This window comes from Lineus longissimus, chromosome 1 (genome assembly GCF_910592395.1).
Source record: "Lineus longissimus chromosome 1, tnLinLong1.2, whole genome shotgun sequence".
Classification (NCBI taxonomy): domain Eukaryota; kingdom Metazoa; phylum Nemertea; class Pilidiophora; order Heteronemertea; family Lineidae; genus Lineus; species Lineus longissimus.
In genome coordinates, this window is record NC_088308.1 from 21,677,150 (window position 1) to 21,690,342 (window position 13,193).

Here is a 13,193-nt window from a genome sequence, read left to right on the forward strand (position 1 = left end):
TTGACATGCACAAGATATCGGTCATAGCTGACAGCATTTTCCATCCGAGTGATGAACAGTTGATGATGTTCTTGACATGCACAAGATATCGGTCAAAGCTGACACAGCACGCATTCCCCGTACCCTGACCACAAATCTTTGGCATGTCTTGGGCTGTGGTGGAACTCTCAATGACAACCGACTTCAGTTATCAAAAACTGACTGACTGTCTTGCACGCATCTCAAAAATTCCGAACAAAAGAAAAAGAAGGGGCAATAGCGTTCATGGGATGGGGTGGGGATGTTTTAGAGGTTCAAAACATATTAAGAACTAAAACTTAAGAAATAGCATAACATTATTCCGTTGATTACGGGCAAACGGTCGAATGTTGTTCAATCTTTGATCAATCGATCGAACATGCCTGGCGTTAAAATATTTTCACTTGGTTAACCGTTTGGTGAACAAACAGGACAAGGGGTTACATGAACTTGACGCATGGGGACACAGGTGCGGCGTGTTGAGGCCTATGTATGCGAGGGAGGCATTTTGTCTAGGAGTCGGCCCCGGGGAGTCGGCAGGGTCTAAACGAATCTATCAAAGACCAAGAAAAACATACCTTATCAAGAAAAAGGTTAGAGGATATACATGCATGGTAGATTGTGAGATAGAGCTCGATATTGACCAACTTTCGTTTCAACTATGTCGACATGGCCACTGTACATGCATCCTGATATTCAGGTTTTTCATACTCGCTTTTATCGAGAGGCGGAGTATATTTAAAACAACTGGTGCCAGGATGCTGTGCATGTTGATATAGCAGAATGACTTTATATCTCTCACCAATGTAGGCTATAATCTTATGACCTTTGACGTCAAAGAGGAGTTAGTTTAAATAGACACGGCAATCTATCTGTCTATTTGTTTGGTGGTTTGAATAGTTTGGCAGACGACATTGAGCGGTCACAACTTGTCTGCAAAAATTGACAAATAAGCTCAAAATTCAGGAGAAGAAAAGAATATTTTGAATGAAATTTACTCAGAATAGGGGCAATGTGCCGTACACAAAGTGTGGATATCGTAAATATTTGATGGCATGAACTCAAGAAGCGCTGAATGGCTTCTAGTTATTGTCCATTGGTGAATTGAGGTCTGAACCTGTTTTAGTTAGGTCTTTACAAAATGGCCTACCATACTACACGTATAATACATTTCGCCATCCCGATAGTCTTTCCTTCCTTCGTATCAGGTAACAGGACGAGGCCAGTCCACTGCCTCTGGAGTGTACAGGATGCCCACTGACCATTATTTTTGCACTACACTTGAAATAATGTGAACAATAATACACTTTCGTTTAATAAATCATTCTTTTATTTACAATCAACAGACATGTGCACACCTTGTAATTGTTACAACTGTTGTAAAATAAAGATTTAAAAAATGTTTGTTGAAACTTCTTTTGAAATTTTGCTGCCACCCAACAGGCTGAACAATGTCATCTCATCATTTCGTCAAACAAATTTCATGTGCATCAGGTACGGATCCAAGGTGGTGGGGCCCCTATTCCATTAAAAATCTTTGAAATTGACCATACAACTTTGGAACACACCAGGAATTTTGACGAGAAATGCAATGCATGCCCCACCCCCTTTTTTTCCGGCTACTGGATCCACCCCTGTGCATGTATGTAGACGTTTTGAGGCCACTCTAATATCTGAACAACATAATGAGGCACAGAAGAAGCACTGTCCTTTTCAACCTGTCCTTCTCAATTGTTCATAATTGGCAAATTTCCTTCTATCACAACATGGATACAGCATTAACTTCTTTGATCTAAGTGGACACTGCAAACTAGCATCTCCATCCCAATGAGGACTGCACATGATAATGATGGCTATTAGAAATTGCTACTCAGTGACAACGAGACATCATTACTCATAAACAGACAGTCTGAACCTACTTATTTCGATATTTTAATAGCCCTTGGAAAATATTCTTCAAGCCTGACTGATGGTAAGTTTTTTACATAGATCACCTTTGTGACTGCCTTTTCATTAGCTATTAGCCTTTTATTGGACCCTGGTCAGCAGTGGCCTAAACACAGAACACAAATCAATGGGAAAGAGTGAACTCGGGTTGGTCATCTAGTGTTCCCATAGACAGTCTTTTCGAAGTTAACCTTGTCGAGAGCTGGTGTGTACTTTTTCGAACTGTCCTGACATCAACAAAAGCATTTTAGATCTGAAAAGACGAAATGTTAAGGAAAGATAAGTTCACTGACTACATTGGCAATAAGATTTGTTCACAATCGAAGAAAAAGAAGAAACATATTAGGTGATCTGCCAAAAATACAGTAAGGATTATGATCAGAAGACATCCATCATGATACAGGAGAGAGCTGTCAAAGACATCGCAGTACATGCTACAGAAATCTTCCCACTGTGAATATTCCTACTTGTTGCATGTACCAGCGTGCAAACCCATAACTTCTCACAAAGAGGACTTCCATGATGCTATTGATGTTGTCTACAAACCGCACATATGACATACAAGTGCATCGATCATCATCAGTGTGACAGCTAAAGGAAACAATATTGCACGATATGCAATGGCGCAGAAAGGAAACGTGGGGAGAAACCTATAGCAACTGTATGCATTGACTAGGTTTTTATTGAACTTGGAAGGATGTTGAAGGCAATGTACGATCGATACTCCAGTGGCATATTTTATTAATGAAAGGACATCTTTGGAATGTACTTTGTCTTGATATGCAATCACATAAACCCAGAAAAGTTTGAGTGGCTTTAATCTTCGTCTATAATGCTTCGGAATTAGTATTTTTTCATGTAAAGAGAAAATTGCAAAGATAAATGTTTGCGAAAATGAAAATCAAACTATACAAATTTGTCAAATTGCAAAAAAAACAAGTTGGAAAATACATGCAACACGCTTGGCTAGCAAACCAAAGAAGACATCCTTGGTTGGGCTCTATAGTCTAGTGGACTGAGTTCGGTCAAACGTCACGAATAGTCGGAAGTCCAAGCCTGTTTTACGTCATTATATTACAGTACTTTTAAAACGTTTTCATAACAATCAGAACCACACAATGTTAATTGATATTTTACACATCTATGCTTTTTTCGGAATTGGCTAGAGAAGGTTTTAAATTACCAATATCGGGCTAATGAAAAATGTAGGTTCTTTCTCCCTTAGGAAATCTAAGGGACAGGTCTATGATTGTACCTATGCAACTTCCGAAATGAAGCCGATTCATATGGTTGGCCAGAAATTCCATCAGCGGCATAGACAACATGTTACTGGCACAGAAGCCTTGGGACATGTAACAACATTCTTTTTTTTATCGATATTTTAAAATGTGATTCATCATTTTAGATCAGCATAAAGCTCAGAGTCCAGGAAAGCACCCAAGCATTCCCCAACTACAGCACTCCACTAAATTGGATGTAAACACTAGTACATGTACTAACATCACTTGTCCGGGTCGGTTCACCAAAGGAATTAAACCACCCTACCTAACAACTGTTTATTTTGTTGTGTGGGTGTGATCAGGTGAGTTTTATCATTGCATGACACATTTCAAAGGGTTAAAAGATAAATTTCTCATCAAAATACGCCAACACAACACGCTGTATTTCTGTATATCGAATCATCAAATACATTATTCATATCAACAATAAGTCCTCCATGCATGACCGGTGAAGAGAAAACCTTTTTCTCCTCATGAATAAGCCACATACATTGTATATACCTCAAGCTGAGAATTATTTCCTTTAACATGTTTCAATACTATCATTCAATAGGGAATCCATCGATGGTATAAGAAGTATGTATAATTCACTATTATACCTTCGATATCAGTTCTTGGTGTGAATATAGGGTAATTGATTAATTTTGGGAGTGGTTTCACCAAAGTGGATGGTAGTGCTCAATTAACTGTTCCCTTCATCTTTTCCCACTGCTCTAATCATGTAATTTGCTGCAGCTAATTATTGCAATTACTTGCTGCAGAATATGCACTGTGAGCTGTCGCTGGTAGAGTCTCCCTCAGTGTTCGCTCTGCACTTGGAGCTGTTGTTCTCCACAAAACATCAACCAACCAGAATTGTAATGCTGAATTTGCATTAAAAGCTTTTGTGCATCTTTAATTTCTGAATCAGGCAAAAAGGTTCACCCTCAAATGAAAGGCCACCTGCATGTGGGGTCCTTCACATTCCAACAAGGGAGAGGCAATCATTATTAATTTTGCATTTGAGTTTGGCACTTATTCAACTGAAACAAAATAAATAATAAATGCATATAGACATGCAATATCTTGATAGAGGAGGGAATGACTGCACATATTTACATAAATCCAATAAGTAATTAACTACTTGTTGCTTGTCTGTAATCAACAACTTACATATAAGTTGGCCTTGGTCCAAATTAATGGTCGACTTCGGAAGGCAAGAAACAAATGCAACCTGTACACGCACTGGTGGCTGTTCACTGTTCTGAAGTCTCTGCGTTGGCTCTTATTTGGTTTAGATGGGTGTCACTATGGTTGGGTGCCAATTGGGGTTATCAACCTAGTGATTCTATCCAAAGCAACTCATAAAGGTCTGTAGCTTGCCCAGGACAAAGCTACAGGGCCAGGTTCTTAGATTATAACTTGTCACGCACAATTCTGGTTCTCCATCATAGAGCCCATTGGCATTACCTGAGGTTATAGAGTCATTGCTATGGAGAGTGTAATCACCCAGTTGGAAAAGAGATAGAAAAAACTTGCTCTGTTGCCTAGAGATGTTTGCAATGAAGGCAAACATCCGTGACCATTGAAACAGAGGCAAATTCAGGACATTTATTGATGTTCAGGTATAATGGAAATGCAATGACATGACTACGTGTAGAAGAAACGACTTTGTGTTAAACTGAGCAGAAATTCCTTAGGTTGTAACAACCATTTTAAAAATCTTGAGATAATGATATCGGGGTTGTGGTGAGAACTAGCCTTGGCACTGACAAAGTCTTCTACTACGATTTGGCGACACCGTGATGCCATTGAGGTAAAACAAGTCAATGCAGTGGTGGCTTATTTGAGACACCATGTATTCTTGGGTGCCAGGAGAAACCGTTAAATGAAAATTTAAATTCAAAATGTGCTACAGAATTATGAAACGACAGGTCCTGACTAGCATAATCAGGCGCATTATCAAGCAAACAATCCGCTAATAGCATTGAATGTTACATTCTCACAGCCTGAAAGCCACTTTAGCTAATTCTAGTTTTAATCCCTGGGAGGTGTTCAAGAATTTTCAACGGAATATAATGTGCGCTGTGATAATATTTCACCATATTGGGGGGAGATTTGTAATAACATGGCCTTGGGGCATGATATGGGGCATTTAGACTGAGTAAGGACTTCCTAGTTCAAATTTTATTATTGTAGCCCTTTGATGCCCAGTGTGGGGAAGCTGCTCACATACAAATGTCAATGACTCTTTTTTGACAAAGACGAACCAGAGCCCCAAAAAAACAAATGCTGACACTAAGAACGTGTCAGAAGGCCAACTCCTTTACACCCAACACATATTCACGCCAACTGTCTTTGATATATTACCTTATTTCATGAAAACACTAATGAGTTTCTCACCACAAACCCATTATTTAAAAAAAACCATCACCTACTTCAAATAGGTTTTTGGTCTGCACTCAGTAACCACACTGACGCGTTTACAAACCAAATTGACTTTCTTAAAATGACGAATTTAATGCCATTGTGCGACTGTCAATATTAGTAAATGTGATGTAATGGTAAGTAGGTTTAATGCCTATAATGATTACACTTGGGGCTTAGAGAAATTTTAATTTGTAGTCTCAAGTAATCTCAATGTCTCATGTGAATAATACTTTGTCCCGACAAGGGAAATTATTAGCATTATTCAAACTGCAGGATGTCATTTTCATAGTGATTCAACTGGACGTTTAATAAGATATTATTGAACTAGAGCATTCTGGACTTTTACTCTACAATTCAGTATTGAAACCAGGCCTTCATTGATGGTCATTCCGTACAACAATAGCTTCCCAGGGTTCGATCGAATGACAACTGACATCCTACATTCAAAACTGAAAAGTAAGGTTATGAATAGAACAAGTGACGATATACTGACTATACGGCTGATCGGAGCTTTTCAATTCAATTGACATTCAACCTGTGTAGAACGTAGCAGATATCAGTTAAGTGAATTCACTAAGATATTTCACAAACATGAGTGAACATGCCTTAGAGACCATAAGTTATTTTGGTGACCATAAGTCATTTTCACGGAATATGAATGTTTTCAGTGAATGAAAATGATCGCTTTCCCGCCCAGGCCAGCCCAGTCCCTTATATAGAATGATAGCCTTGAACCCGTGCCGATCCGGGTTTAAATGTAACAAATAACAAAAAAATCATCCTAGAGTCAGTCTTTTGTCACTGACAGGCAGTTGTATTTTCTACTGAGATCTTACCAGAAACACCAAGTTCCTCAGATCTCAAAGCTAACCTCATAAATTATGGTGTAACATAAACATTTTCCATATCATTCAATCACAGTGCATAATATTCACAAAAAGATTATTCTCCACATCAATTTCTACAATGAATAGAAGACTGCCTGATTTTTACAATTCTCTCTCTGAAAATATCATAGGTGAAGCAATTGGAACTGAGGTAAAATTGGACAATTTGGACAGTGCATCATCATACATAAGCAGAATTATAGTTGTGTGTTTTACACATCAGAAGAAAGCTCTGTCAAGGCATGCTTTCAATGAATAGAAGTGATTCACACCAACGACGGGTTCTCTTACTGTCTTTAACAGCTTCTGGACTGGGTGTGGAAAACATTGTGACTAATTGCCATGCGTAAACTTGTTTCCATATAGAGCTGTTGATATTGAAACCTTTTATGTTGTCCTACAAATAATATATCAATCACATAATTTGCAGTTTAATCACGGGCGTCTCCCATGGCTTAAGAATGTATTTCAATTCAGAGGTCATCATGCATATCACACATAACACCTCCAACACTAGATCAAACATGCGTATAACAGTACATTGCTTCACTACCTTTAGTTCAAACCTACTGTAAAGAGGGCAGTCAAATCATCCCCATTGCTTTGCAATATTTACCCACGTCCCTATAGCATGATTGTAAACACTGACCACTCAACCATGACCACAATAACAGTATGGCTCCACTGCTAACTCCATCTATACTCAAAGCCACTAACTAATGACCAGGTGTTGGCAATTTTGCCTTCTTTTACATTTACCACCCGAGAAGATGTACCTTATCATATTCTCCATCTAATAGAGATTCGACTCCTATATAAGACCTTCCATTTCTTTCATAAACATATCATACACATCGTCCTTGGTCTGTGTCTGAACGGCCGGAGCTGGCTTAGCAGTGGGTTTAGCTTCCTCTTCTTTTCCTACAACAAGAAGTTTGAAAGTTTTTAAAACGACGACGTCAACATTTTCAGCCAAATTTTCCAATTTTTGAGTATTCCAGTGATTTCTACCAACATCCAAAATGTACTCCAAATACATCTCTTCTTAGAGAATCTCGGTCAAATAATGACTTTTTTCATTTGTATCGGTTATATTGCTCGCTTCTTAACCGTACTTACTCGGAATTGTTTTAACCACAACTTTCTGTTTCGCATCCTTGACTGATCGCTTCACTCGCAACGAAGTTGGCAGAAACTTTGTGACGTCACCAACCAAATTCTTAATTTGCGGTTTAGCCTCAATAGTAGCAGTGCTCTTTTTCTCATCTTCTTGTGACTTGAGTGGTGGTTTCATGATGCTTGGAGGGGCGCTTAGCACATTCGGATTCATACCGAGGGGACCCGAGGCCATGGGCATTCCAGGTGGAGGCATGCCCGGAGGTATACCGGGCGGTGGTCTGATCATCCTTGGTGGAGGCATACCTAAAAAGATAAAACCCATTTAGATTGTTTTCTCATCAACTGGTATTCAACAGTTACATGGCCGACTATTTTCCCTTCTAGTGCTGCCAATAGGCCATTTAAACAAGAATGAAGAACTGTAATCATTTTAATGTACAACCCGTGGGTTGAGATGTAATGATATCATACACATTGTTGGAATCCCCTGACAGACTCAGAAGGTATCAACTCTGGCTTGTTGCCAAGGCATTCCAGTTGCAAACCTTGTCTATGGAGCTCCATTATCAACCTAAAGCACTTACCAGGAGGTCCCGGCGGCATCCTTGGAGGAGGACCTCTAACATTTGGTGGCAGACCCGGAGGTGGGCCAGGTGGCATACCAGGTGGTCGACCAGGAGGAGGACCAGGTGGCAACATCCTTGGAGGTGCACCAGGGGGACCACCCCGCATTGGTGGTGGCCTGAACATTAGTGGTGGTGCTCCTGGTGGTGGACCTGAAGAAATGGAAACAAAGCAAGTCTGTAAGCTTTAATATTAGCCTGACTGACTCAGGTACAAATATTTGGTGAAATTGGCCAAGTCACCATACTTTATACAGATTTCTACTCCCGGTACAAATCATCAATATCACACACAAATTTCTGGCCGACCACCAGTTTTACTTCATATTGAGATCTCGGAGTATACTCTAGTCTTGATTATTTGCAGTTGCAGGCACCGGCAACGAATCAACGCGTGAAAGTAGCTGGATGATAGACCACTGCCTTGAAATCTTAGTGAAATTTGACCGCAAACTGAAGAGAAGCATTCAGAAATACTTACCAGGGGGTACGCCTGGTGGTGGACCTGGGTGTGCACCAGAGGCTGCAACGTGCCCTGGTCCTTCATGCCCCAACTGTCCAGCCATTGATGTCGCTATCGAGGTACGGGGCGTCAGCGAAAAGGAGATAGGTTGCACCCCTGGAGGCCCGTCACCAAGTCTGCTGAGATCTGGCTTTACCGGTGCAGGAGGAACCTCCTCATCTTCAGATTCTGTTACAGTTTCCGAGTCGGACGTTTCTGTCTCATACTGCAAGAAAATCAAGGCATACTTTTAAAAGAGATATTCTAGAGCGTAACACTGCTACCAGAGAAAGAATTGTAAGTCTGGGGAGCCCATTTAAGAAAACAACCTAGCATTCTGTTTTTCAGTTTAATGTAAGGTAACTTTTTCTCTTGTTGGCCCACTCATGACTCAGCGTCAATGTTACCCAGTTTGTCTCTCTGAATGTTGAGTTCTGGCTTGACTTCACAAAGCAAAGGATGCCGGTTTTCATTGCATTTCTTTTGTACAAGAGTGTAATTAATGGTTTAATATTGCTAGTTTACCTGCCAAATCAACTGAAATATCCCTTGTAAAGAGAACCCTGTGCAACCTCCTCTCAACATAAATGTCTACCCCAAAACAAACTAATTTTCTTACTTCTTCTGACTCCGAACTTGATTCTTCTTTCTCCTCCTCCTTGGGTGGCTCCTCTGCCGGTGTATCAGGGATTTCCTGTCCGGCCAACTTTAACATCTTGATCTGAAGAGCAGTGGGTGCACCCCGAGCCTTTGGCAAGTATTTTCTGATCAAAGCGTCCTGATCTTCCACTTCCTCTTCAGGTTCTTTTGGTGGTTTAATCTTCTTTCTCCTTCTCACTGAAAAGAAACATTCAAAAGAAACGTATGAGATTTTAGACGTGATGCATTTAGGTACTCTTGGCAAACATTCGCCCACACTCCACTGTTAGGGCACAAACAGCTTGTCACCTCAATATGTGTCCAACACCCACACCCTGCGTTGATAAGCGGCTGAAGTAGTCATACTTACAAACTTTTACTCTTATCTTTCTGTGTCTTCGTACTTTGATACGTCGGTAAAGAGGCGCAGGGGCAAGTTCAGGCTCTGCAGTGACCATCGGGGTTTCCTCATCAAGTGGGGTATTGTGTACTGTAACAATAACAAGAAGAAATAAATATGGTACGACTCAACCAAAATACCCCGGGTGACAATAGATATGTCACTGATTAGAATGCCTTTTCGATAGGAAAGAAAGCCTCTGCATCAGGCCTATATTCACCAACTCATTCCTTCAACTTGACATTTCGATGTCAACTGTTGCATCACAGTGGGTAGCCATTTTGAGAAAGTGAAAGGATTTCAGAAATTGCAAAATATTTTTAAACATTACCTATTGGAGAATGCCTTGCATCGTGCTCCATCTCAGTTTCACTGTCACTGAGCTCTGGCGGTGTCCCAGGGGGAGGGCCAGGTGGCTTGAGTCGTCTTGGTTTTCTTGTACCACTAAAACAAAGGTAGATAAAAGCTAAATATTTGGCATACATATATTTCACCTAAAGTGTATATTACTAGCTATACTTGGACACTCAGGGATGAGGAAAACATTATTGCTAATACAATAAATAGCTGACTTTCTACTTTATGTGCTTACACTATCATTTGCTGCTGCTACTTGATGCAGCAAAGTTTACCGCTTGTAAGAACCCTATGATCTGATTTTTTTCAGTACTTATCAACAAAAAATCTGATGTTGGTCAAACAGTCAAACTTCACTCAAATCTGAATTGGAAGAACAGCCTCTTAAATCTAATAAATAATTTAACAAAGGAGAAACAAAAAGTACCTACTCGTATGCGGATCTTGCTTTAAGTATACCATGAAGAGGTTGATTCTGAAGTGTCGGTAATGGAATATCACTTGGCAGTGGAATCTGGGCTGGTGCTATTGAAGAAAATGTATGAGAATTATTTATAAACACTTATAGAACAATACTGCAGTGTCATCAACTGGGACAATTGCCAATTTGGCCCATGCATGCAGACACCATTGTTTTGCGATCTGGCGTTGTGTACTTTGACAGTGATATTTTTCCCAGAATTTTGGAAATTAATGGTGGTATCCATGTAAGAGAGTGTGTCATGGTGAAATCAATGAAGTCTGTGGTATATTACTTCTTTTTATAAGTACTTACCAACATTTTCCGTTGGCATATCAGGAATTGGAATTTGGTCAAGCTGAACTCTTTCGGTGAATTTGACTTGTTCTGGAAAAGAGACAAATATTCATTTTTACGATTTTAAGAACCCTTTTCTAAAATAAAACTTAGGCTAGAATTGTTTCTCAGGTCACGAAATCAGATGAAAGGCAAATTAGTTGAAGTTACATGACTCTTGGAAGTGGACCAACAAATTCAAAAGGTGAGTCTTGATATCCTTACTGATATTTTTCATGGGCGATATGCTGATATTATAATAAACTGAACACGAAACAATTGAGTTGATAGGAATGAAAATAGTTACCATAATATGTGATTAATTTGGACCTCTTTTTGTCGTAATCGATCTCTGCTTTTCGCAGTTCCAGGGCATATTCTGGGTCTTCTTTTTCCTGAAAGTATATGTACGACCAACATAATTAAGAACTTATTCCAATTTTTTTTCATCAAGACACTTGATTTACTTGATAAAAACTCGATAATGAATCAAAAAACATGTTTTAGGTGGAGTAAGGCAAGTTAGTCAAAGAGACCACCCTCTGTATCTCACTGACAGTCGTGATCAAACCAGAGACCTTTTGATCGCTAGTTGAGAGTAGGAACCACTACACCACAGCGGCTTCAAGGAGTTATTCGCTGCATCACAACAAACATGACAATCACTTCACTGTAACGCTAATATATCAAATTTGTTGAAATCCCTTTAGCAGTCATTTTTAATACCACTCACATAAAGACGATAAACTCGATCAAATGTTTCCTTGAGTTTCTTCCTCTTATCTTTCAGGACTTTCTCATTCAGGGCTGGTGGAGTTGTTGGATCATATTCTGGAAAAGAATGGTAAATGATAAGCAAACTGGAGTTGTCAAAGGTTCAATAATTACACACTCAAGGAGCATCAAGGCATTTTATCACTTGTCTTTTAATAGGCTGTGCCCAAAGAATGACGAATACACTAAGACGAAACCCCCATTATATTGAGTTAAAAGTAATAATTTCCTTACCCATCTGATCAATGTGCTCCATCTCCTCAAGTAACTTCAGGGGATCTTTTCCCTTGAGGACCGCCTGACGAACCATCATACGCTGTTTCTTGTTCTGTAAGTAGAAAAGAGAAAGACTCAATAATAATTGTTTAAAGCAGGCCCACGGTCAGTAGACTACCAAGTTGTGACTCATCTAGGTAGCTAGCATCTAATGCATCGTGGAAAAATGCATTACCCAGAGGAAACAGGCCAAAATTACATACAGACACCAAGTTTACCAAATCGCAAATCTACGCATACTTTGTCCCCAAAGCAATTATTGTTTTAAACTACACATACTGAAATGTTTAATGTTGACCATACATTAGCTCCGTTGAGATAACATTTCGAAATTAAGCAATAAATAATTAGACCTGTCTTTTTCTACCTTTTTCAATTCTTTTTTCCTGGCTTCCTTTCCTGTAAAAGAGAAAGTAATTGTGGCTTTCAATGGCACACTACTACAAACTTATCTTATTCATGATACTGATAGCAGACTCCTGTTTACCATACTAGCACACCGGTTGAATGGCATGGCTGAGCAGCCGACCATGTCGGATGTCACGTTCTCACTCACCAACATCGGCATGGGCATGGGCATCGCCATCGGACAAGACATTGAGAGTGAGACAACTTACGCAGTTGCAATTTTTACATGAACTCTTGTCAGAAAGTATGTCACAGGAATCAATGAGTTTTGAGTTATAAAACCATTCAACATGTTGAGCGAGTTGATTTAATCGGAAGAATGGAACTACGTCATTTCCGATCGGGGATTCTAAAGTTTAGCCGGAAGAATCAGAAGAAGGTATATCATGCAACATCAATATACACCACGAATGCACTGCAGTCTGCACTGAGCAAAATCGGAACAAAACACTTTATTAAATGACTTCAAACGTGTCAGAAATAACACTTACGGGCCTGATCTGTGGGGTTCATATATTTCCCACTTTTCGTGGTATTGATTGACCTTCGCCCCATCTTGATGTTTGTTCTGATGGGGCAAAATATCGTCAAAATCTATGTTTTTTTCTAAAAATTGGAAATTACTGCAGATTGCGATTTGTTACATCCTCCATATACACTTCGAGGGATGTCGGAGTTCTTCCTTCACATAACAGGTGCCGCCACCATTAATTCATAGCGGGGAAATACGAATTAGCCTAAATCCGCTTCCTTGTTGC

At 39.7% G+C, this 13,193-nt stretch overlaps 1 protein-coding gene across 1 annotated transcript; it reads right to left on the reverse strand.

Moving 5' to 3' along the window:
* Window positions 1-1,325: 1,325 nt before the first annotated feature.
* On the reverse strand, window positions 1,326-13,080 carry LOC135492013 (WW domain-binding protein 11-like). The gene is made up of 15 exons (XM_064778075.1): window positions 12,927-13,080; window positions 12,395-12,426; window positions 11,986-12,079; window positions 11,711-11,808; window positions 11,285-11,372; window positions 10,957-11,028; window positions 10,613-10,706; window positions 10,156-10,268; window positions 9,795-9,914; window positions 9,405-9,622; window positions 8,765-9,011; window positions 8,245-8,436; window positions 7,661-7,963; window positions 7,318-7,462; window positions 1,326-2,218 (listed from the first exon to the last, which is right to left on the reverse strand). Exons 1-14 carry the CDS (start codon window positions 12,988-12,990, stop codon window positions 7,353-7,355), a joined length of 1,845 nt encoding a protein of 614 aa, XP_064634145.1. The 5' UTR covers window positions 12,991-13,080; the 3' UTR covers window positions 1,326-2,218; window positions 7,318-7,352.
* Window positions 13,081-13,193: the final 113 nt, after the last annotated feature.

Coding starts and splice junctions, on each gene's coding strand:
- LOC135492013 (XM_064778075.1), bottom strand. CDS start 12,990: ATGGGGCGAAGGTCAATCAATACCACGAAAAGTGGGAAATATATGAAC. Junction 10,269..10,612: donor AAAGCAAGATCCGCATACGA/GTAGGTACTTTT, acceptor CCTTTGTTTTAG/TGGTACAAGAAAACCAAGAC. Junction 8,437..8,764: donor ACCACCAGGCGTACCCCCTG/GTAAGTATTTCT, acceptor CCATTTCTTCAG/GTCCACCACCAGGAGCACCA.